The 25,783-nt window shown below is 36.4% G+C and overlaps 1 protein-coding gene across 6 annotated transcripts in view; it reads left to right on the top strand.

Annotated features, from left to right (window-relative positions):
- METTL25 (methyltransferase like 25) overlaps nucleotides 1-25,783 on the top strand; it is an 89,702-nt gene that overhangs the window by 38,421 nt on the left and 25,498 nt on the right. Inside the window, exons 6-11 of one of the 6 annotated variants that reach the window (XM_056338983.1) lie at nucleotides 3,008-3,102; nucleotides 5,610-5,639; nucleotides 6,760-6,833; nucleotides 9,289-9,382; nucleotides 23,770-23,844; nucleotides 24,459-24,530. In XM_056338983.1, the coding sequence (XP_056194958.1) occupies nucleotides 3,008-3,102; nucleotides 5,610-5,639; nucleotides 6,760-6,833; nucleotides 9,289-9,382; nucleotides 23,770-23,844; nucleotides 24,459-24,530 (440 nt within the window). The other 5 variants (XM_056338984.1, XM_056338985.1, XM_056338987.1 and 2 more) reach the window with 5 other exon arrangements.

Raw genomic sequence — 25,783 nt, 5'->3', positions numbered from 1 at the left:
GTTCCTATTAAAATACTTTTCAAGGAGAGGGGGTGTTATGGCTACCAGAAAAATGTTCTTTACTATCAAAAAAGAATGGTAAGAACAGGATTAGTGTATGTGTGTGTATATTTTTTTTATATATATATATATATATAAAATATTTATTTTTTTTAAGCAACTCTTCCATGAAACTATGAATGTTACTAAATTCAGTCAGAGAGAAATAATAGGAATTTGTGCCTTGGCTAATGGCTGGAATTGTTCTTTTCTGTTTTAGTCAGCATTATATATTTTTGTGTAATCTGCACTTTGTCTTACCCTGCTGTGTGTAACTGGGTGCTTTGGATGAGAATGTTTTCTTCTACCAGATGTATCAAATTTATGGGGACAGCAAGTATCCTCAAGCTACCTTAATTAGTATTTTATGTGTAGGTTTTCCAAAGAACCATCCTGTTTCACAAAGCTGAACTAGGGTGGAACTTTGCATGTTGTTCATGCTACTGCTGTAACATTATCCTACGTTCTCTTCCTCTGTGATTCACATTAAAATTATAGTTTGGTTTATAGATTTGTTCTAGAATGTAACAGAATATTTTTTCCAATGATTTATTTTGGTGCAATATTGGTAGCAATTTGTTTTATTAAATGTGTAATTTAGTCTTTTTAAGAAGTTAGCTTAGTGGTAAAGTCATAGTTTTTTAATTGATAGGTTCTAGGATTATATCCTATCATAGCTTCAGTTCAGCTCATCAAATGATTTCCTGGAATTCCCCTTTTTGTTTGCTTTTTGTGGAAGGAATTCTGTCTGATTGACTCCTCTACGCTGAATATGCGCTGTTGAACACTTGAACTGTTTGCTGTGACACCTTCCATAGAATACCCCTACTTAAAATGTTGCTTGAATGGTTTTGGAGATTTATACAGTTTAGAACAGCTGCTGTATTTTCAGATAGAAGCACAATATGGTAATTAGTGAGCTATATAATATTAAGTATATCTGAAAATAGTTGCAGATATTAAAAGAAATTCCAGATATTTAAAATGTAGCTGATAAATATATGAACTTTTTAGCAATATATTAATTCGGTTTTGTTTGCTTTTTTTTTTAATTAGCAGTGTGCTTGAGAGTGGCCTGAATGTGGAAAAATAAATAGAATTCAAGACAATACTGTAGATATGTGGTCAACTTTGGATATACACAAAAAAATCTAAGTTAGGGCATTGTTTTCCCTCTCTTTTTCTCCTACTTTAGTTTCAGTAATTTAAATGAAGATGGTGCTTTGTCTGATTACCTTTTTCACAGGTGTCATAAAATCTTCGGAATTATGCATGAGTACAGTGCACTAATATTGAGATTGTAGCTCAGCGGGTAGCCACTTTAACTTGCATGGATGATTAGTTTGCCTAGAGGACAGGGTGTAAAGTAGAAGGGATTACTTGAAAAGATAAATTATTTAATCTTTCTAATTCAGTTTGAAAAGTTTTATTTTGAAATAATGTAACACAGGTATTGGAAAGACTTATAAGTGTGTGAATCATACAGTGGAACCATGGCAGTCACTCCTTCCTTTGCAAAAAATGTATGTAGTAAGTTCTTGTTACCATCCCTGCAGTGTGAATACTAAGGTTTATTCCATGTACTTAATAATTAGACTTGAAGTTAATTAATGTTTTATAGCTTGTCATGAGGAACTTACAAATTCTTAGTACGTAGCTAGTGCTGAAATGAGTTGCAGTCTGTTTTGTCAAATTTCATCTTTATATCTAAAGGAATTTCCTTTCTCCTTTTGCTGATTATCCAGAATTAAAAACCTATTTTAAAAATCATGGTCCTAAAACCAGTATTCATCCCCTAAGAGCATCTGACATTTCTAAGGGTAAAAGAGCAGAGTGTGAGGCTGCATGTAGAAGATTACCTGCTTGCTGTTACTCTCTAGAGATCAGCAAAGACTGGAGACTACTGCTAGAAAACCGATGGTTTTTCCTGTGGGAAGGACGGTCATCTTTATAGTTAGATTCCTATTTCCCTTTTTCTTTGCTTAACTTTCATGAAATGAATTTTGCTTACATGTATGTATCTCAGACTGTTGGTAAATTTGAAGAGTTGTATTTCTGCTGTCCTTTTTTTAACCCTGTTACATGATTTATCTTTAAGTATGCGCCAGTCATCTTTCTATGCTAAAAAAGCCAGGATCCTAGCCAATTTGGGGTTTTGTTTTTTTACAGAAAGTAGTAATTCTTATTCAGCATTCTAAAATATCAGCTGATAAATGTGCTAATGAAAGTTCGAAACATTGTAGGATTTGTCTACACTTAAAAATGGGTATTGTGAACATCTATAAAGTAATCTCTGTACTTCAGTTTTCCCACATTTGCATTAGTTTTGAACATGAGGAATTGCATTGTTATTCAAAATATAAATGATACTGAAACAAACTGAGCACAGATTGTGATGCAAATGCTTCTCTGTGTTTTTGAAGAAACAACAAGAGCCTTTGCAGCTGCTCTTTTCTGGAAAACAAACATTCTGCCTCGCAGCAAAGCGTGGGCCTTCAGAACTGAAATAAACAAATACATATTGTTCTGTGTGATGCCTAAAAGCTGTTTATGATAAAAGAAGAACCCAGTGAGAAGAGATACTGAAGTCCTGCTACACTGAATGACTTCCCAGCTTACAGCTTGTGACTCATGGGATGGGATGGGGTGCCATGAGTATTTGCAAAATCTTATCTTGTCCCTTGGCACTTTTTTTTGTGTGGATTTTTGTAAAAGACACTCACTTAAAATCATTTTGGAAAATGTGAAATTATCAGAAATCCAGCATAAACCAAAAACATCTGTTATGGGGAAAATACATGTTTTATAGCATGACCATGAGTTTTGGTCCTGGACTAGGACAGTTAAGTGTTTTTGTTACCATTACCTACTGTTCATCTTGCTCAATACATTGTTTATTCTGAAAGTAGGAGAAAAATAGCCTATGAAAGCTGTGATTTTTGGGATATTTTTCCCCTCTGTTTTGCAGAATGCCCCGATGAAGTGTGGGGATTTCCCATGTGTCAGTACTTGAAGGAGGAGGGCTGGTGCTGTGGTCGCAATGCTAGAATGTCAGCATGCTTGGTATGATTCACCTTCTTTTCTTTTTCCTGCTGAGAGCTTTATCCAGATGTTATAGGTTTCATTGTTTTTGGCTTCTAATCTTAAAGCCATGACTTTAATCCAAGACTTTACAGAATAACATCACTAATGTTGTAAGCATGATGAATTATATCTGAAAAAAATAGTAGTGACCTTCCAGCTTTATATATTTTATACCTGCTGAAGGCATGAAAAAATGAGTATTGACAGAAATGTATTTTAAGAGTGGACAGAAAGGCCAAACCTTTGTTGAAACAAAAACCTCAGGGTAATAGTTCCTGGCCAAGGACTTAGAGGGGAACAAGGTAACTGTAGAAGGATTGCAATCAGTAACTCCCCCAATGCCTTCATGATTCATAATATTGAATGTTCTGACTGTTTAATACCTAAACAAACCTGCCTATTCCAAAAACTAGAAGAGCTGTAAAATCTATATGGCTTAAGAGACTAGAAACATCTTTTTAACATTGCACCAAGAGATTAAGTGCTTTTAAAGACCTAACATCAAGACAGGACAATGAACTGTTGTCCAATTCAAAAAAAAACCCACATAGGTACTGAAAATTTCAACCAGTTTTTCAGTCAGAAGACCACTATCCCTTTCCTCTATTAACTTTTAATTTCTGATACCAAGATGAATCACATCAGGTTCTGGCTAACCTCTGCTGCTAGCTCTGTACCTGTGTTATGGAAAACAGTATAGATGAAAGACTCAGTATAGGCTAATGTATCAAGGTTATGTAAACTTGAACTAACATGATAATTTAATGCTATCAGGAGAAAGTATAGGAGGACAGTTTAGTATTTGTAAGGCTTAAATGTATTACCCTGGCAAGGTACAAGAAAAAAATTGTTCATTTTAGAGACGTTGCTGCAAAATGTATTATAAAAAGTGCTTTCTAAAAGGGATTTGCTTTTTGTCTTTTTCTTGTCAGTGTCATGCAATACTGATTCTTCCTCAGCTGACACATTAGCTATTTCCTTTCCCATTCCATTTCTTATAGAAAGAAAAATCTTGGGCTGTTTTTCAACAATGGTTGCAAGATAAATTTTGTGAGCAAATGACCCCTAAGAGACAGTACTGATCGTGCCATATATATCTACTTTAGATTTCTCAGAAATCACAGAGATTTGGCAATTAATTTTTTTTTGTTGTTTAAACAGTCACAGAAGGCAAAGAGTTCTTCTGTGTCACCAAGCACTTATACTGTTATTATGTTTGTAATTCTCTCTGTGCATTTTTTATGACTAGGATTTTCCCTGCGTTCTAGGAGATATAAGGGAGACAGCACAATGCAGCTAGGTGCCCATCTTCCTAGGGGTAATGGCTGGCTAAGAGAAACTGAGTCTGCTGAACAATGACACTCAGCATTATTGCTGATGCTCATTATTACTTGTCATTCAAATTGGTTGAAGTGCCAAGGGCCAAAGGTTCCGGACAAGACTTTCAGTTTCAGACCCTTATAATACATGTTAGAACACACATCCATCTTCTAAGCAGCAGCAGATATGTGCTGGAATGAGAGCTATAGCTTATACAGCAGAAGCCAAACCTCATAGTCGGCCAAAGCCATGAACAGAGGAACTGCGGCTACCTGGACCATGTTTGAAGAACAGTCTGAAATAGAGGATCAGTTCTAAAACTAGAGAAGAAGTGAGTGATTGAGAGACAAGCAGTCTTACTTATTGTAGTGGAGTTTGGGGACTAAAGGTGACAATGACTTGTAAGTGGTGTGGCATTTTTGGTTTGCTGTCTGATTTGTGATAGTGTCAGATAATTTACTGAATTTTTATCTTCCTTTCTACTGCAGTCTTTAATATGTGGTTGAAATTTTTGTAGGCACTTTTCAAAAGTATCTTTTCAACTGTGGAAAAATATTCCATGCTTTTAATTATTTGTCATTCTTTGTCACTGTGGATCATAAAAATCAAGTACTCTCACACCTACATCAGGATTTATGGTATGAAGAATCTAGTGAAAGATAATGTGCAGTATCTTAAACGGCAGTCTCTCTGAAGTTTTTATTTTATTTAACTTTACATACAGTAGGTCAATTTGTCTGAGTACTAAGGACTAAATATTTAAAGATATTGTTTGTTGAACTAATATTTACTTTAAAATAGTTGAATATGCAAAGTGAATTATTTGTATTTTGGTAGGAACAGACTCAAGAAAAATGCATTTCTTTTTAGCACTTTCACAGAAAGTAAACCTCTGAAATTCTTTTGCAATACTAAGAAGAACAAGAAAATTTTGCATGCATCTATTTCTATACAGTCAGTTGTCATGTTTCTGCTATAAATAAACTAAAATAACAGGAGCGAGCTGATTATAAGTCCCTTTATCACTTTAAAGTGTGCAAGCTCATGTTATGTCACACCATTAATCTTTTAAAATGTCGTCTCCTCTGACTTTTATACAATGTGTTTTGTAAAATATTCTGATAAAGAATAAACATATCAGCAATTTAATTCCTTCACTCTTAAAGGCTTTGGAGCGAGTTGCAGTTGGCCAAATGGTAAGTAATATTGTTTATTTTAGCCATTCTAAGATAAAATATGTTTTTCCCCCTTGAATGCTCTTAATCCATGACCTTTTATTGAACTTGTGCATTTCTGGAGTCTAAAATACTAGCATACACAACATCAAATCCTGATAGATAGCATGTGTCATCATGAAATCACATTTTTATCGCTTTGATTGTACATAGTGAATCTGTTTTCTTTTGGCAATTAAGAGTCTGGAAAAAAGGCACCGCTTAAAATTTAAGGCATTAAACTACCCTTCCTAACTTCTTTCACTGTCTTTCAGCTAATACATAAATTCAGTAGAAATGTCCTTCAGATATCCCTGGTTTGGATCACTCTATCCTAGTGTTTTATCAGCTAATGTAAAAATAGAAATTGTTATGACAAAAGCTTGAACCTGTTAGAAACATCATCATTCTCATTTTTAATCCCTGTGTATTTTTTCCCTGTGAATACTTTGACTTACTGTTGTGCAAGTTATCTTTTTGGGTATGGTGGACACCGACTGTGCAAATATTTAAAAGGCAAGGCTGAGACCTCCTCTTTCCATATATAAACCCACTGACCCTAGTAGTCTTTTACTGGAAATGCATTTTGCTGTGAATTTTTAATTGGCAAGCATTAACTATTTTTAAACAAACATATTTTTCATACACAAAGGTACGAAGTTTTCAGTGTGTTCTGGTTTTATGAGCACAGTACTTTCTGCATGGTTTAGACTACAGTGTATGGTGAGTCAGTTAGGGAATTACTTCTTTTGTCTTTAAAACAGCTTAGGTAAATTGTTATATTTATTTTGCGTAGTAGAATTTGGATCATGATCATTACATTTTTCCTCTGTTCTTTTTCCCTCTGCCAACCTTTGAACTATTACTTTAGAGTTTGGGTTTCTTTTCTTTTCTTGCATTCGTGGTTATGTTAGAGTCTGACCCAAAAAAGTAGTTTTAACTGGATGCAAGAACATTAATAAATTGTCCTTTTAAACCTGTTATGACTGGTCGTAAAGCATGCAAGCCAATAAGTTGTTAAGGAAGCCAATGCCGGTTTTGTTATTCTGATCTTAATTTCAATGCCAATTTTAAATCCTTGCTGTTGTAAATTTTTTTGCAGCTACCTACAGAATCATTGTTTTATCGAGCTGTTCTTCAGGTTATTATAGAAGAAATTTATGGTGTCATCAAAAGGTAGGAAGCTCTGAATTCATAGCATATGAACCAAAGATTTGATTCTCTTCCACCTCTATTCTGTAGAGAAACCATTTCTTAGAAAGCAGAAGGGTGTAAGAGTCAGTCTCATCAGACTTATGTACGTATTGGTATTAATACGCAGGATAGATTTCTTCGTCCTAAATTCACAGCACAAGGGTATTGCCTTTCCTTTAACCCAGAGCTGGTCCTCTTTGGTACTGGATACCTGGGTAAAACGTATCTTCACCAGAGAAGTGACAGCAAATTTACTAAAAAGTCAACACAATCCCGGGCTACCCTGTTATGCAGAGGTCCTGGCAGCTTTAATACTGCAGAGGACAAAAATACATTTCTGTTTGTCCTGAGAAAAACTGCTGAAAGCTCAATGGCCATCACGGCTGTAAAGAACTTACTGCCTCTATACCTGCGCAGGCAAGTACTGTGCCCTTGTAGGATGGGATCTGGGGAGCTGGTGCTGAGGACCTGACATGTGCACTGTACTCTTTTTCTGGAGTTGCAGTTGGGTTAGATTTTGTCTAATTCTGTGGGATGTCTGCCTGTTAGCACTTGGATCATATCCAGAAGCACACATTCCAGTTTAATTTGAAAATAACCCATTTTTTGAGCTCTGATGCTATTCCACGGTGTGAACCAAAGCATGAGAGGTGGGGAAACCCAGAAAATTCACTTCAGAAGTACTCTTCTAATCTAAAATAAGTGCTAATGCAGATATCCCCAAATCTTTTGCTAAATGTAGAGTCAGACAGCTGACCCTTTGGAAGGTCAAACTCCTGAAAGAAATGCTTATTTATTTTAAAATTATATAAAATACCACACATAAAATCATGTCTACTAAACTCTGAAGGAAAAAAAAACTGTGAGATAGATGATAATATGTTTCATTTGTTAAAGGAAGTGTAATTTGGAGGAAGTAATTAAAGTTATACTTTTGAAATAAAAGCAATGGAAGGACACACACAAACACACACAGTTTTATTGCAGAGCATGATGTTGTGTGGTGTGGAATATCCCTGTGGTCCATTTGGGTCAGCTGTTCTGGCCGTGTCCTCCCACACTTCTTTTGCACCCTCAGCTTACTTCCTGGGGGCAGAGGAAGAAAGAGAAGGTCTTGATGCTGTGCAGTCACTGTTGGGCAATACCTGAAACTGGTGTGCTACCAGCACTGTTTTAGTCACAAATCCAAAGCACAGCACTATATGGGCTCTGAAGTAGCTCCATCCCAGCCAGACCCAGACAGTATCTTTATCCCGGTGACTTGTGATTATGAGGCAGATGCCCATCTTCCAAAGAATAACATAATTGTTATCTGAATAGCGTAATCGTTAACTGGTTTTCAGACTCCATCAGCCCAAATGGGTAAGTACATTTTAATTACATATTAATTTTGTTTATTAAATTATTAAATACAACGCTAGAAATGATTCTTGATGTGTCCCCCTGGGGTCCTTGCCAGTTAAACAGCGTTAGAACTGCACACTGAGTGGCGTCTTTCTGTTGACTTGGAGTTGTTAATTCTGATCTTTAAATAAGGAGAAAGGGGGTTTGCTAAAAATAGAGAGGGGAAAAAGTTTTAAACTACGGTATTTCTATTCAGTATTCCACTGATAAGGGGGGAGTGTATTTCTTCTCAAGTAATTCAGTACCTGAAAATTCTGTAGCTGAAAATTTAACTCCCCTGCTGCATGGCTGGAAGAGGAATTACGTTAGGACACAGTCAAGAAAGCAAATTCAAACTAACAAAAAAATCGCGTGCTTTTTCGCCAAGATATTTTAAACACAAAGAAGAGAACGAATGTAAGTAGTCTGTTAAGATTCAGTCTTCCTATATGTTTTTTCTAAGTTTTTGTGCATTATTTTAACGTATTTTCTGGAACTATCCGCATTTTTGGCTGGCTTCAAAAGCAAGCAACTGAGCTGTAAACAGGAGAAAATTCTGGCATCATTTAGTGACAAAAAAATTGTGAGGGTAAGAACATAAAGTAACAAGCAAATGTGAAATTTTACTCCAACTTGGCATTTGCTCAGTCCAGTGGTTGGTGGTAAATAAATTACTGCAGTATTATAGAAAATTATAGAAGTATTATAGAAGGAAATATCTGTCAGCAGAAATAAGAATTCTGTTATTCATATAGGGAAGTAAAAATACTAGGGAAGAAATTAAAAGCAGCCTTCAACTAAGTCTTAAATATTTAGGTAAAATAATAATCATACTATAACCATAATCGTACAGTTGCTGTATCTGGAAATTTCCTCAAGTATTAGCCTGCTTGTTTTGGTTTAAGTAGAAGGGGAAAAAAGGAAAATTGTCACTAACTTAGCAGTAGTAGCCATCTAGCTGATTTATTTCTCCTGAATAAAATATTAAATTAAAAATGTGTAAATTTCTGTTGTTCGATGTATAAAAGCCTGCATGTCAATGCTGTATTTGCAGTGATCGACATGTTGGAAAAACTTTTTCCAAATCGTCCTCCTTCATAGATTATGTCAGAAAGTCTCTGAAAAAGCTGGAACTGGATGATTCAAAGGTGAGTCACTAAACAGAGACTGTGTGAAACCCTTATATCCATGTAAGTTCTTGAAGTCAGCACCACAATGCAATATTTAAGCCACTGAGTTCATTTAGTTTGTATATTGCTGTATAAAATATAAAGTATTCTCACTTTTATTTATATTAATAGAGACCATGCATACTTTTCTTGTATATTAAAAAATAAGCTATATCAAAGTTGTTTTTTTCATGTTTTTCGGAAATAGACTTCCACGTATAAATTCTTTAAATAGTTTTGGTTTTAAATTACTTTATTCTAAGGACTTCGTATAATCCTTTTTCATATATGGTGCTCATGATCACGATTTTTTCAAGGCTTTCCACTATTTCTGAGGTTAATCCTACAGATCTCCTTTGAGGCATAAAAATGTAATACGTACTCTATTTTATACATGCTGTCATTTAGAGGTAAATACACTTTTCAGATGCCCAGTGAAGCAGGCATGAAGGACTTATTGCCTGTGCCGATATTGTACATTTTGATAAAGGTAACTCTTGCACCCTTTTAAATCCAGCTGAAATACTATCCTATACAAACATGTTGCTTTTTCATCTGTACTTAAGTTTAAACTGAAAGTGATCCAAAAACACATGAATAATGAATCACATAGTAAACACTTTGACCTCTTTTTATTTTCATTTTTTCTGCAGCAATATTTTCTTGATCCCTTTGGACACCTTTTGAAACTGAAAAATGTGACATTGTAGTAGTATGTTTCTCTTGCAATTTAATTCCCAAACTATTTCCAATTTATTTCAAACAGTCTCCTTAAGTAGCCTTTTGAAGATCTTTGAAGGCCTAATGCTTTTCTTTCTTTAAATTAATAAATGTTGAGGATAAATATTAAGATTTAAAAATATTTTTCCTTGATAGAGAAAAAGAAGTAAAGACAAAATGACAAAATTGAGATTTAAACTTACGAAATCTTCAGGAGCTTTTTTTTTTATGTTCTTGAGTGTCTTGTCTTAGTACTACAACTGCTAAATTGGTCAACAGATGGCAATATAGCATTAGGCATGGAATGTGACTAGGTAAAGATCACAACCGTGCTGTGAGAGCAAGTTGTATGTATGATGGAGAACCTAAAGAGTATTAGACAAATTATTAGCAAATTTAGTATAAATCAAAGAAAAAGTAGGAGTTGCAAGTATGTAAAATATTTCAGTTAAATGTTGTTTTAGTCTTTGGTAAAGCAACGCTTAAAATCTGTAGTCAAAATGTCAAATCACTTAAAATTTTCTGGGTACATCAAACCATAAACTAGGGGAAAAGAGCAAAAGCAATAAGCAAGAAAATGCAAATTACTTTGGAATGAAGACATTGGAATAAGAAAAACACTTATGCCTGAAGTTCACTGTGTTTTAAAAGTATTATATTTAATTTTGTTCATAAATCGAGTTGCCTATTTGCTTTTCTGTATAAATAGGCACTAACATTATGCATTTACCCCAGCTGAAAGTAAAATGGCGTCTTCCTCAGTATGCATATAATCACCCAAAAGCAATAGTGGGTAGTTTGTGCAGTAATCAGTTTACTAAATCAATGATTAAACTCTGCTGGTATAGAGTTATACGTTCTTTTCTTTAAAACCAGTCAGCACAGAAACTTTGTGTCGGTATGTCTGATTTTAGACTAGCTGCCTTTTGCTAGAAAGGGTCTGAACAAATGCGGGTTGCACTGAAAGGGTGTCTGTGTCAACACTACTTCAGGCTGTGCGTGTTTGTGTGGTTGCTAAAGACCTGATTCAAGTAAATGTTCATTTTCGCTTATAATTCTCCTCATTTTTATGTACAGCTGGCTGCATACTGAAGACTGAATTTTATGCTGATGTAAACAGTATTATTTTTTATTTCCCAGCTATGTTGAAATCTGCAGCAGCACAAGAACAGTGCTATTTTGATACTACTGAGGGGAAAGTTGTTACTGCTCCCTCAACAGTGGTTCTGACACTGCAGTTTTCACAGTGGAGTCAGCACTATAACTACACAATATTGGAGAATGTGTTAAATTCCTCTCTTCAGAAAAAAAATACTTACATAGCTAAAATGTGATGAAGCTTAAACACTTGCTGTCAAAGACAACAAAAATCAAAGAGAAATTTATGCAGAATTTTCTAGCTCTGTTTTTAAAAATGAACAAAAGAGCAGCTGTACTGCGTAGACCAAATATCTAGTCTGTCTCTGGCAGTGGCCAAAACTGATGCCTTGGGAAGAATGTAAGGCAAGAGTAAGCATATATGAAGGATGATACTTGCAGAATAATCCAAAACGTACCTGCCATTCACAAAAAAAGGAGGCAATCATTGTCTTCATGCATAAATTTAAGTGATGTTAGAAAACCAGCTAAAACTTAGTAATGCTGTGTAATACAACCAGGAACTGCGAGAGAAAAAAATTGTTTGCATACGAGTCTCTGTTTTACATGTGCAAAAATATTTTCTAAAGAAAAGAAGTCAGAAAACTGCCAGTCTCAGGTCTTTTACTATGCTTATCAGAAACCTGAAGAGAGTTTAATCTCTGCATGATAATAGATGTACTGGGAAGTAGTGCGGTAACAGCACCAATTTTTTAGGAGTCACCGCCTGTTTTTGATAGTTGGACAGGTATAGTAAAGTCATGGATGTTGATCACTGTGGCTGAATCTGGACTGTGGGACATAAACATCCTTCCAAACTTGTGGTTCATGATGAGCATCACAGCTGCTTCCTTTACACATTCTGCTCCTGGTTAAGGGGTAGCCCTGGTGCAGTCCAGTTATTTTCCACTGTGGACAAATGTGGAGGCAGGATAAAGAGCGAAAGTGCATGAAACACCTAACTTGCTTTGATACTCATTTTTGTAAGTGTACGCCTTTTGCTAAATATAGAACTGGTGAAGACCTTTATCAGGTATATATATCCAAACAATGAGTTCATTTTTGCTGTTGTTTTTCAGTGAAGGTAAGTTCTTCAATCCTGCCAATTATTCATGTGAACAAGCCCCTCTGCCTCTTTCATTTGTGAAATAATGTGAACATCTTTGCTTATTTGAAGTAAGAGCCAGACCCTTTATGAAAAAATTGTCAACCAGAAGTGAGAGTGAGACAACATAGTAAAATAGTTTTTCTACCAAAAAAAGTAGCATTTATCAATCACCTAGAGCCATTCATTGTGACAAATTACTGTTCAGGGACTGAAGTTTCGTATTACCTTAGCCAAAATGGTTTCCTCTCTTGTGTTTCTTTTCAGTGGGGAAGAGCCTGTCAAGTCCAAATTAAACAGATGCAAATGAACTATTTTTTTTTCTGCCTTTTGGTACAGGACCATTCCTTTCACACATCTCTCCACCTCAGTAGTAAAGCTGAGATTTACTCCATGACTACTGAATGTCTGACAAAATAGTCTCATTTTGTGAGGGCAGAGAGATCTTTTAGTGTGAGCTTGATATTTCACAGGTATGGTTATATTGCTTCTAGCTTAAGAACAGATGGAACTGCTTTGTGGGCCATGGATCCCTGCAGAGGGCTTCAATAATTGGTCTGGATAAACACTGAAGCAGTATTTAATTCCTGATTGTTTTCTTTGTCATAGCTCACTCTGTTCCTATACACTCCATGTTGTATGGCCAGAGCGTTCACTGTCACATAGATAGGAAAAATTGTTTCTATCAGATTTCTTTTCCCTTTTATTCACTGTTTTACCTAATTTGACATGATTGTATGACTCCCACTTCAGAGAATGAAGCATTCATCCCTGTTCTTTCTCTTAGGGTAGCTGGCTGCTCTTACACTTGTTAGCCTTGCTTCTTTCAAACAGCAAGAGCAATTGCTCCTTCCTCTTCAGCAGCACGTTTCTGCTCTGTTTGTAGCCACCTTGCAGATGGATTTAAAACAAAGCCTCTTTATTACTTTTATTACTTTTTTAATACTTTTGAGTGCTGCTTCAGACAAGTGCTACAAATGGCATTGTAACAGCAAAAAATCCTTGTATAAGTTTTTATGTATTTCTAGAATCTTTGAAGAAAAAAACCCAAAACTTTTTAAAATTGCCTGGTGTCCTGTACTTATTGGGGTAGATTAGCAAAAGATCTTTCATAGGGCCTAGCTTTAAGGTGATTAAAGGGAGAAAGTGCTTACAAGGCTAAGGCTTGGATGTGTGTCTGGCAGACTTTGTGATCTATGACCCAGCTAAGATCCATTTCTGCTGGTGAGAGCCTCAGTGGGTGGAGCTGTTTAACAAAGAGAAGCTGGCCAGGATTCATGTAAAGTGCAGGTCTGGGAATAAAGAGAAAATGCTATTTAATGCCATATCTGATTGCAGGAAGATATACAGAGCTGGAAACACTCCTGACACATCTGCAAAGGAAAGCTATTAGTCACTTTGATTTCATCTCTTACTATAGTCACACTATAGTTACAGCTATGGGCTAATAGCATGTAAGGTAGTTACGTTGTCTTAGTCAAAATGCTTCACAAATCACTTAACCCTTTCGGATTCAGACACATGCTGGAAAGATACAATAGCAGTTTCAGAGGCTGGGTCACCTTAAGCTTTCACACACAAGGAGGAGTTTATGTGCCTGTCAACAGGTGTGTTGTTGCAGATTTACTTGGTTTTGTTTAACTGAGCTTCCAGGTTCCCCCTGGCTGATGTATTTCAACAACAAACAGTCTAATATCTGCACATAACCTGAAATTTCTAGGGCTGTTCCCCTGGAAAAATTAATTTACTTGGTGGGTGCCCCATCTAACCTGAGATGAGATCTGCAACAGACAGGTGGGTAATGCTGGATTTCCACCATCCCACTTTGCTCTAACTCTGACCAGACCTCTTAAAAACAGCTGCTGCTCATTTGTCTTTCTCTGATCCTATGCTTCAGGTACATCCCAAAAAGGTTTAGAGCTGTCAAGTCTCAACTGGCAGGTCAGTAAAGGGCACCAGAGCCTTCTGTGAGGCATAGTACCCATCACAGTAGCATTTAACTTAATAACACAGTAAGAGAAACTCATGTCCTGTACAAAGTTCATTTATCATCTTAAGTAATCTAAACAACTTTGGTCTTGATATATTTTGTCTGTCAATGGTAGACTCAAAATATTTCAAGGCCTTGATGTAGCTATGTAGCTAAACTTAGGTACAAGTCATATTGTGCTTGTTCTGCATATCTGTATATTCTGCAAATGTTATGTATTTAAAAGTATATTTAAATAAGCATATTAGTGCTTTCCTTCTCTACAATAACCAAAACTTTTAGGTTTGCTTATAATTAATAATTAATTTTCTGTAATTTTACCTTATTTTTATAAGAATCTCTGAAAATATTACATATAATTCATTTATAAATAATCCTTTTCCTATATTAATTATGCTTGCATTTTTAATATCACTAAATAAATCCAAAAGTATCTGATATACATTGGGCCTACTAGTTCAGTTTTACTGGTATTCCTCAATTACTTCCCTTTGGTGCATTTACTTTGTGTTTTTGCAAACTCCAGACTAATTTTGAGTGGTAAAACCAGTAGATAATACTGAAATCAGAATTTGTGTAGAAATATAATTTTTTTTCACTACTTCGTTGATTTTTGTCAGAATTTTTTTTGTCTTTGGACACTTTTTATATAGTTAATGTGAAAAGTTGATATATGTTTCATCAGTGGTCTGATGCCAATTGCATGATATTCAACAAGGCAAAGCACTGGGTCCTGCACTTGGGTCACACCAACCCCAGGCAACACTACAGACCTGGGGCAGAGTGGCTGGAAAGCTGCCTGGAGGAAAAGGACCTGGGGGTGCTGGCTGACAGCTGGGTGAACGTGAGCCAGCAGTGTGCCCAGGTGGCCAAGAAGGGCAACAGCATCCCGGCTTGTATCCAAAACAGTGTGGCCAGCAGGACTTGGGAAGTGGTTATCCCTTTGTACTTGGCAGTGGTGAGGCCACATCTCGAATATTGTGTTCAGTTTTGGGGCCCCTCGCTGCAAGAAAGGTCCTGAGGTGCTAGAGCATGTCCAGAGAAGGGCAGAGAAGCTGGTGAAGTGGTGTCGTGGTTTAACCCCAGCCAGCAACTAAGTACCACATGGCTGCTTGCTCACTCCCCTCCCTCACCACCACTCCAGGGGGATGGGGAGGAGAACTGGGGAAACGTAAAACCCATGGGTTGAGAATAAAGCAGTTTAATAATTGAAATAAAATTAAAACAAAACAAAACAACAAAAAAAACCCACCAAAAAACCTCCACCCCAAAACCAACAATAATTGTAATAAGGAGGAGAGGGAGACAGAGGAATAAAATCCAAGGGAAAAAAAAAAAAAACAAGTGATGCACAATACAATTGCTCACCACCTGCTGACAGATGCCCAGCCAGTCCCTGATGTCCCAGTCAAGTCCCCCCATTTGTATGCTGAGCATGATGTTCTATGCTATGGAATATCCCTCTGGCTAGATCGGGTCAGCTGTCCTGGCTCTGCTCCCTCCTGGCTCCATGTGCCCCTGCTCACCGGCAGAGCATGGGGACCTTGCAAATGCCTTGATTTAGAGTAGGCACTACTTAGCAACAGCTAAAACATCAAGGTGTTACCAACATTTTTCTCATACTCAATTGAAAACACAGCACTGTTCCAGCTACTGAGAAGGAAATTAACTCTATCCCAGCCAAAACTAGGACAGTTGTGTTACAGGTTTCAGTGATTTATCACTATTTTAGAACCGCAGCTTTAATATGTATTTCCTTTTATAATTGCTCAGATGGCAGAGTGAACACGGATTAAGAAGGTGTCTTCTCTTATTTTAAGATGAGATAGTTATTCATGTTAGCTAAATCTATATTTAATATATTGTGCTTATATTTTATATATTCAGCAGAAAAAATATGCTGTGCTTGCTTGCATTTATTTATATTATAGTATTGCTCTTTTTGAAATTAATACAAAAAATAGTTCCAATTTACTTTGTACAGATTCCTGTAGTATTGGATAAAAACACTTTAGTTAAAGCACTGCAAAGCTAAGAAGTTAAAGATGGGGCTTTCAAAGACTCCTGCTAAGGGACTCAGATGTCCTGATTCCATAAATGCTTTGTGACAATGCAGTGGTAAATGTACATTTCAGATAACTTCACAGTATGTGGCTGGGGAAACGTTTGGAAACACCTCAAGTTTCTTGGGATCCATCCCTAAGATCATGTTTTCCCCTTTTCCAGACCAAACCAGGAGCCATCTGACAAGCCTTTACAAACTTTGTAGTCCCTCTGAGGAACGTGCAAGTGGAAGCCCTGTCCCCCCCTGCCATGTTGGGTCTCAGTCCAACCTGTGTCATGAGCTGCCCTGGTTTTAGTCTCTAATCATGTTCTACTCATGTAATGGTGGGTAGACTTGGAGATATTCATTCCTATTTCCACATCTGTGCTTCTTGTACAATACTATTTGCAATTTAATCACATATATTTCTTAGGTTGGTCCTACACCAGCTGCGCTTCAGATGTTCTAATGTTCATCTGATTCATTGAACAAAACTATGTCAAAATGTGTTGAATGGAACATTTCACGTGTTTTTTCATAATTTTAAACCATATAATGAAGGGACACTGCTCTATACACATCATTGACAGGCAATATTGTGGTTAAATGAGCAGGTGAGCCTGGGACAAGACAAAAAGTCTCTGTCCTTATGGAGCTTGTCAGGATAAGCCGCATTACAGTATTTAGAAAGCAGCATGTTTTTAAAAAATGAGGGTTTGAGCAGTTCCATCCTTCCTAGAAAATGTGTAATGAGGTTTTCATGGCCATGTGAGAACATTCTAAAGTAATAGACTGGTCTTTACTTCTTCCACATCTAGTACAGGTGATATGTTTAAATTTTTGCAGGCAAAAGTAGTTTTTCATAAGAATTTCTGATTTACTGATCTTACAAGATTTTGACAAAAGCAGTATGCCGTTCTCTTAACCTATCCCAAGGGATTAGTTGAGTGAAGAATTTTTAAGCTTATATTCAGCACCGATACGAACTCTTTAACCAAATGGATTTCTTTTACTTCCTAAATTCAAATGGCTTAATATGTTATTCATTTCTCATCTGTTCCGAAAATTGAGTCTTAACTAGAGAATTACTACTGGCACATTCATAATTTAAGTTTTAGTGTGTTGTGCTATTTGAGACACCAGCGGGCTAAACCAGTTTTGTTTTCAAATAGTTTTCATGGAAGAATATTAAGTGCCACCACAATGTTTTCTGAGAACTTGGTGGGTTTTGTTACAGTCTCTCTCTTTTTTTCTTTTTTTTTTTTTTTTTCCCCCTCCATTTCTGTCAGCTAAATTGCATTTAAAGAAGCTACTTGCTTGGAAGTTTAATATTAAAGTAGACAACACTGTTGCTGCTGTGGAAAGGATGTGACTGGCTGGCTCTTTCGCTATGACAAAACACTCAAGAGCACCTTCTCCCTTTCTTTGGCATTTGTCAGTGACTTTTAAGAACGTCATTGCACTCTGTTCTCTTATGAAGTTAATAAAATGCCCATTTTGACTTAATATGTTGCAACCCTCACCTCTTTAATCCTCCCAAACTACCATGCTTATAGAAAGTCATCCCAAGGTCATACTGAAAGAGAAAAAGATACATCTGGTAACTGGTGATGTAGTAAGACTGTGCCGTGTGTCCTGTAGGATCTGCACTGGACCTTTCTGAGCTTATGTAGGTCATGTAGTGCATCCTATTTCCATGCTTGCCTGAAAATTTGAATACTGATATAATGTGAGCCAATGATCAATATGCTGAATGAGAAAAAAAGGAGCCATCAGTTTGGTCATTTTCATACAGGACAATTTTTTACAAGTTATTTTAATAAGACAGAGAAGAGGACATTGGGCAAATGGACATGTGCCTCTCTTAGCTTACCATAGAGTGTCTCCTCAGCAATGACTAGTGGAATGTCATAAAACGCAGTTTGTGAATGAAGGGAAATAAAAGGAAGAATCTTTCCGTGTGGCTTAATTTTACTGTTGTTTTAAAAAGTGTTGAAAAACCACACACTTAATACTGAGGAACTGTCAGTTGTGGTATTGTGTAATATGTTAAGACGTGAACTAGCCTGAATATATACAACTATACTGGGAACTAAAAAGGAGAATTTTTGCAGAAATTGGGAGAGGGACTCTTACCCTGAGATTTGTTGTGATCTTGATCCGCATCAAATTTAGTGTTGATACCTTTAAATGACAGGGAATACCTCAAACTGGTTTGTCTTTGCTAAATTTATTTCTAATTTTTATGCTTTTTATTGTGTACAGCCATTGGGCAAACATGGAGCCAAAGCCAAAACTATATTTTCCACTTTCCCATGAACTCTAACATGGTAATGAATGGAGTCTAAACAGTCAGAAAATGAAGGCACTAAGTGAGTTTACACACTTAATGCATTTTACAATTGTTGAAAGGTTGACTTTCTCAACTGTTTTTTTGGACAGAAGGAATTTCGGCTCACAGATTTCCTGATTCCTTTGTTAGGGGAATACTGAATTAAGGCTCAGGTAACACTAGTATTACAGCCTATAAAGTATATGCACATAATGCTGTTTTCAAGTATAATTGTTTTTCAAACAGACAAAATGCTATTCCAGTTATGATAGCATAAGATTTTAGTCTGACAAGGAATCTTAAAGAGATGGGACTTTTACTTCAATTATAAATAATATAGATTGCTTTCATTTGAAATGCATTTTAAACCAAGTTCTAAATAAACTTATTTCTCTCAGTAATTTCATTACCTGTTTTACATATTTTACACTGTGTTAAATTATATGGCATTAATATTAACTACCTTAGTCATGGGAAAAATTGTAAAAAGTTGCTATATGTTATGGTCTCCCAAGTGTTTTGAACTGGTCTAAGACACTGCTCTGCTAAAAGGGCTGCCTTACTGCTTTCTTGTACTCTTGCTAACGTTCATAATAACGCTGGTACAAGAAGAGAGAGGAAACATGGAAATGTGCAGTCAGTGCCAGGGAAAGCAGTCCCTTTGAGGCAGCAAAGAGGAATTACATCTGTTTAAACAGACTGTGAAACAGCATCCTTAGGCTCTGTCTCTCCTTTGTAGGGCGTGTGCAGCATTAGACAGTAAAAGAGACTTTCATTCAATCAAAATACTCTTAGTCTAGGGAAAGACACAGTTCTGAAAAAATACAGAATACTCTCTGGAGAAATGATAAGTGTGGTATCACTAATTGTCACACACCTTGTGCCTGAATGTTTTCTTTTCTGTCCATGCTCAATCAGCATGTTTGTTGGATCACAGTCTAACTTGGGTGTGCTTGGGTGTGTGGTATCTCATGTGTTCACAACAGATGAACCTGGCCTTTGGTATAGTTTTAGTATCACCTCCAGCATATGGTATAATTGTAACTATGTCAGTAGAGACCTTGCTGCCCTCTAGTTCCTCTTGGTTGTTTCAGCTATTTGAGTGACCACACCAGTCCACAAAGAAATTAGTTTAAAAGAAAGCCTGCACCACCATCACAGTGCAAAGACCAAGAGACATTGTAGCTAAATCAGCAAAGAAATTCTGGCCAAAACCTTTCTGTATGTATTCAAGGTTACTTGAGTTTCAGTACCATAAGCTAGATCTTTGAGTGTAGAATCATTATTAAGACAAGTGCATGATATACATATTTGGGTTTTTTCATGCATTTTCACTCAGGCCGTAAGTTCATGGTATCAACATCATAACGTAAGAAAAAAGTTCAGTGCATACATTTAAAGAAATTTTGGGGGATACACAAATCTGTGGCAACCCTGTGTAGAGAACAGTTGTGTGGACAACTCCAGTGGCTAAATGGGGCTTGCTTTGCATGTGTAAGTACAATTCTGTTCCTGAAGATGCAATCAATGATTTACTCCTGCTTCACTTTGGAAGGACAGCTGAAGATTGTGTTCGGTACTTTCTAAGAACTGAGGCCAGGTGGCAAGCTGTTGCAGTTTCAGACAAAGCCAGTGGTATCTGGGTTTTAGTCTTCTTCTAGTAAATTGGACACATAGCTAGCTACCAGTTAACCTTTTCATGGCCTTTTCTATCAATGCTTTTTGTTGGATGCTTTCTTTCTTTTCCAGCTGGGCTGTTGCACTGAATCAGTTAACTCACCAAACTTTTAACTGAGGCACAGTTTTAAATAGTACCTAATTTATCCATGGCAGCAGGATGCATTCAGTTGGAATGTGCAGTTAGCAAGAAGGGAGTGGAAAAGCATTTGGGCTCAGTACTCAGGTATGGCAACATCCAAGAGACACGTGTGACCCAGCTTTTTATTTGCCAGACACTTCACAGCTTGTTAATTGATTGCTTGTTGAACAATCAAGAACATAAAGGAAGCAAAAGCAGAAAGATTTCATGTTCACATTTTTACAAACACAGATCTTTGTGTTTTAATTCCAAATAGCCTGTAATTTCAAAACCCCATTACACTAAAGCCCTTTTAAGTCTCAGTTGAATTAAAACCTTATAGGGCAGGGGTTAACTAAACTGGTGGGGTTTTTATCTCCTGACTGATATTTTTTAGTCGGTTTGACTCTTTAGCGGGGAGAGAGAAGAAAAAAACCCTCAGATATTTGCACAGTTTTACTGAAAACGAAATTGCACAAGACCAAAAAACTCCTGTTAGTCCACATTAGTACTGCCAGATCTGCTACTTAACCTTGCCTCTGTAGTTGGGAAAAAGTGCTTTCTGAATTAAAAAAATATGACTGAAAGACTGCAAAGTTTTTCTAACCCATCTCCTTGTTTTAAGGGAGAGTTAGAATTTTGCATCATTCCTGAAAAATACTTGTCAAATCTTCTCCAAGATTCCTGTGATGCAGAATGACAACCTCCCTGGTCCTTAATCAGCTTCAAAGAGAGAAAGTTTCTTCAAGTTTTTGGCTGAAATTTTTTGCTGTAATGCAAGCCCATTAGTTCTTATCCTATCCGCTGTAGACAGAGTGAACAAACTGTTCCCTGTTTCTTGGTGATAGCCTTGTAAAAACTGTTATTATGCCCACTCTCAATTTTCTCTAATTTAGCCTGATCAGTTCCAGTTCTCTTGGTCTTTCTTCATAGGTCATGTTTTCTAGATCTCTGATCTCTTTTCTCACCGAGGGCTTTTTCAGACTGTTCATGTCTATCTTTGAGATCTGATGCCCAGAAATGGATGCAGTATTCCAGCTACAGCTTTGCTGCTGCCAAGCAGAGTTGAAGGATTACTTCCTGCACTTTGCAGGCTGCTCTCCCATACATGTCGCAGAATGGTGATTGCTTTTTTTTTTGCAGTAGCATAACTGTGATTCTTGCTCAGCTTGTGATCTGCTATATCTCCCAGACTGTCATGTTGTATTCCTCATCCTGAACAGCTGATTATTGCTGCCTGAATGTAGGCCTTTCTGCTTTTCCGTACAGCATTTCAAACTTCTTTTCTAACCAATGCTCCAATTGCTGAAAATTATTTTAGGTTCAAGCAATGCCTTCCTGTTGCACATTTACAGACCTAGTAAATGCAGTTTCTGTTCTGTTGTCTGGGTTCTTAAGGAAAACATTGCATTTTGTAATGGACCTTCAGTCTGCAGGTCTTTGCAGTTATTCAGAGACTCATTAATAACTACTGTATGGTTATGGTCATTCAAACAGTTTTCATTTGCTTAAATCTAAGCATTGTTTCATAAATTTTCTTGTGAAATTTTGAAATCAGAAAACTTGCTGAAATCAAAATATATAACGACCAGTTGTTTTTCGCTGTTGTGAATCCGCTCGCCCTCCTTACAAGCAAAGTAGGCTGACTTGTGATTTGTTCTTGACGAATTCATTTTGTCTATTACACATCTGCTTATCTTTCAGTGTTTTAAAATTCTTTATTTGGTCCATTTTTTTCAGTGCCTTGAAATCGAACGAACTGCTCTATAATTAAAGACACACATCTACTAGCCATCTGACATGCCATCTTTGAGAACTTCTCAGTGACAATGAATAACAGTTCTGAGGTCACTTCATTCCCTTCTTGGCTGTCTGAGGATGAAGTTCATAATGCATACATGATTTTGAAAACTTAAAATTTCTGGAAATATTCTCTGGTTTATTTCCCTATTTTAGATTGCGATTTTACTTCTTTGCAACTAGATTAACCATATGCTCTTAGATGACTCTTCTAATGAAAGTGTGCAAAAACTAATATTAAACACTTCAGCTTTCCTAGTCTTTTGGCGTAGAATCATTAAGGTTGGAAAAGACTTTTAAGATCATCAAGTCCACTGTAAACCTGACACTGCCAAGTCCATCGCTAAACCATGTCCCCGAGTGCCACATCTACATGTCTATCAGTACCATTACTTTTCTGCTAGGTTGTGGTCTAGCTGTTGCCATAGCCACAACAGAGTAGCCATACTGCAGACTCCCGATATGGGAGAAGTACATCAGGCTCTTTCAGCTCTGCTCTTCCCAGCAGCCTCCATCACCTTATAGCAATACCCTTGCAAACCTACTTCCCACTGCTCTGACAGATTCCGTAAGTGGCCAGCTCAACTGTCTTTAGTGTCCAGGACTGTGGACGGTCTACTCTACAGAACAGCGACATCACAACCTTCAAAAACTGGAAAATGTTGTGGTCTGGCTGCCCTATAGAGAACATGCTTTGTGAAGAGCACTTACGGTCATAACTTTAGCTACCGGCTCTGGTGTACTGCCTGCTAAGGGCTAAAAAGGGAAGGGGTATTTGGTTGAGTCAAGTTCTGGAGCTGTCTTTGTATCAAATTCAGCGCCAAACTGCAACATTTACAGTCACAGTGGCAGTGCTGGCCGTGTTTACATCAGGTGACTGGGAAAAGAAGAGGGGAATATTTAGCAATTCAAAGTAACTAGAAAAAGTTTTATTTTAAAGTTGGGTAGCTTGAGGCACAGAGAAACAAAGTATTATTTCTAGAATCTGATAGTAGTAACATGAAATACCATCCAGGAGTCCTGACTGAAGCATGTTAGTCTTACACGAGCATCTACTCAGCTATTTAAATAAACCTCTTGGGGATGGGGGTGAGGAGGGGATAAGATATATGGGAAAGGAAATGAGAATGTTATCTCCACTTTACTGCATAATACTCATTTAAGAATGTCTAGAGCTTTCTGAATAATGAATGTATCTCAGTATTTCATGTCAGTGCAAAATGCTGTCTGAAGAACAGTTATTGTAAATGAGAACTGAGAAAGTGCTATTGGAAAATTATTATAAACCTTAGGAAAGTGCTAATTTCAAAAACAAAACACGGATTTCATTTTGTAGTGTGACTTTCAATTAGGAAAAAAGTATTTCATTTTAAAGTTCTCTTGAAAAAGTAACTAGAATAACTCTCATATCTTTTTTTTTTTTTTTTTGATCCCTTGCAGCTCCCAGACAGCTGTATAATGGATTACTATGAAAAATACAAGCACAGAATGAGTGAGCTTGAAGCATTTAATATGGTAAAAGCTGCAGGATTAATACTATTACCTTGTATATATGTGCTAGTGTAGAACAAAGCCCTGTTAAGTTTTATGTGGAGGTGGACTGTCCTATGCTGTGGTATGCAATCTCAAAAACAAAGCAGCTCCCCCTTCCAAACTTTGGAGCATATTCTATTCCAAAACTATATTAGGTGTCAGTAAAATAATAAAGTGAACACATGGAAGATTCTTTTTCAAGAGGGACTATTACCCTGGAAAATGAAATGTCAGTCTCCTTTTAAACCTAGACTGGTCTCCGTGCAGTTATTTCATAAAAATTCTTTTTATTGAAATTCATTATTTCCCTCTTTAAAATTGTTCTGCTTCATATAATATCATTTTCTTGTTGGACAATGTCTTGAAACCAACTAAATAACATAGTTTCCTAGCTTTATTCCATGTATTTTTGATCTTTAAAATAATCTGTTTTGAAGATGTCCGTCCCACGGGGAAAATTGGCAAGGTGACATTTGTACAAGAGAACAACTACAAAATGATTGACCTTCCTGGAACTGTTCTGTGGAAGTGTAGCCATTTGGAAGTGTATTGCCTCTCTTTCCCAAAATCATTATAGTAGCTAATCTTTCTTTCAGTTGAAGGTTGTTCTGGCTCCCTGCATAGAAGTTTTGATACTTCTGGATCGTCTTTGCTACCTCAAGGAGCAGGTATTTTTGTATTATATTTTATGATACCTAAAGGCTACATCAGTAAAATAAGACTATTTCAGCCAATTTATTACTGTGCAGGCCAAAAGTCTCTGTTGCAGAATTATTATTCTCATCATATTTGCAAAAGTATAAGCATTCATTCCATTTAGTATAAACATATGCCCAGCAGATGTTTTTATTTTCAGCAGAGCAGCAACAGTAAAGTTTATGTTCCTTTAATTGTATGGTAATTGCTAGTCAATAGACAGTGAAAAATTAATTAAATATGCAACAAATCTCATTTTATACAACATACTGAGATATTTAATAATTAATGAGAATTTTGGAAATGCTAAACAAATACTGTGCTGTACATGCTAGAGCTTCCAATGACTGTGTTCTAAAATGTATAATTCAAGAAATTTTTATTTAGATCCAAAATGTTTATGATTTCCTTTTATTCTTCCTTAATTAAGATTAATGATGAGGGAGGGTATACTTTTTCCAACTGTATGGGTCAGCTGAGGTACGTTTGACTAACATGCAGCCTGGATATATTTTACAAGTATAGACCTGGGATATAATAAGCAAATGCTACTACATTTACTCCATAATGATTTATATTACAGTATTTCTTCTAACACTAATTTTGAGCTTGGCCTGATTAACTCAGAAGCAGCAGTCATACTTTTCTCTGCACCAGTAAACATTTTTCAGACAAATAATAATTTACTAGGAGGAAATGGTAGCATCTTCCAGCTTCTGCTCTGGGCCACAGTCAAAATAAGATTTTAAAATAAGGTTTGAAGACATTCATGTGAATAGCTCTGTTTTTCCACCATAAACCTTCCATTTTAACAGTTCCATTTTATCATAAGTAAAATTCACTTTATTCTCTGCCACAGTGCACTTGGAACAACTGAGTTGTAGTAATGTATGCTTTTGTTCTAACTGGTATTTTTACAGAGAGGCAATTTGAAATATTTAAATAATGATGTATTTTCCTAAATGCCAACCAGTTGTAAATCATTTAGAGATCTGTATGATTTCCAAGACAGGAGATCAGACTTGCTGCATTTAGCACTAATTTACCTTTTCTAAATGTAATATACGCATTGATTTAATCTTGTACTGGTTGATTCACAAAATGTGTTTAGGAAGAAAAAATAGAAATGATAAAAGCCATATGCAACTTGAAGACCAGATCCAGCTGGTCTGATTCATTTGAAAACTCAGTTAATTAGCTTCAATAGTAGAATGCGCTGCATAAA

This window comes from Falco biarmicus, chromosome 5, assembly GCF_023638135.1.
Source record: "Falco biarmicus isolate bFalBia1 chromosome 5, bFalBia1.pri, whole genome shotgun sequence".
Classification (NCBI taxonomy): Eukaryota; Metazoa; Chordata; class Aves; order Falconiformes; family Falconidae; genus Falco; species Falco biarmicus.
The sequence above is the reverse complement of the archived record's forward strand: the minus strand, read 5'-3'. Positions and strand labels throughout refer to the sequence as shown.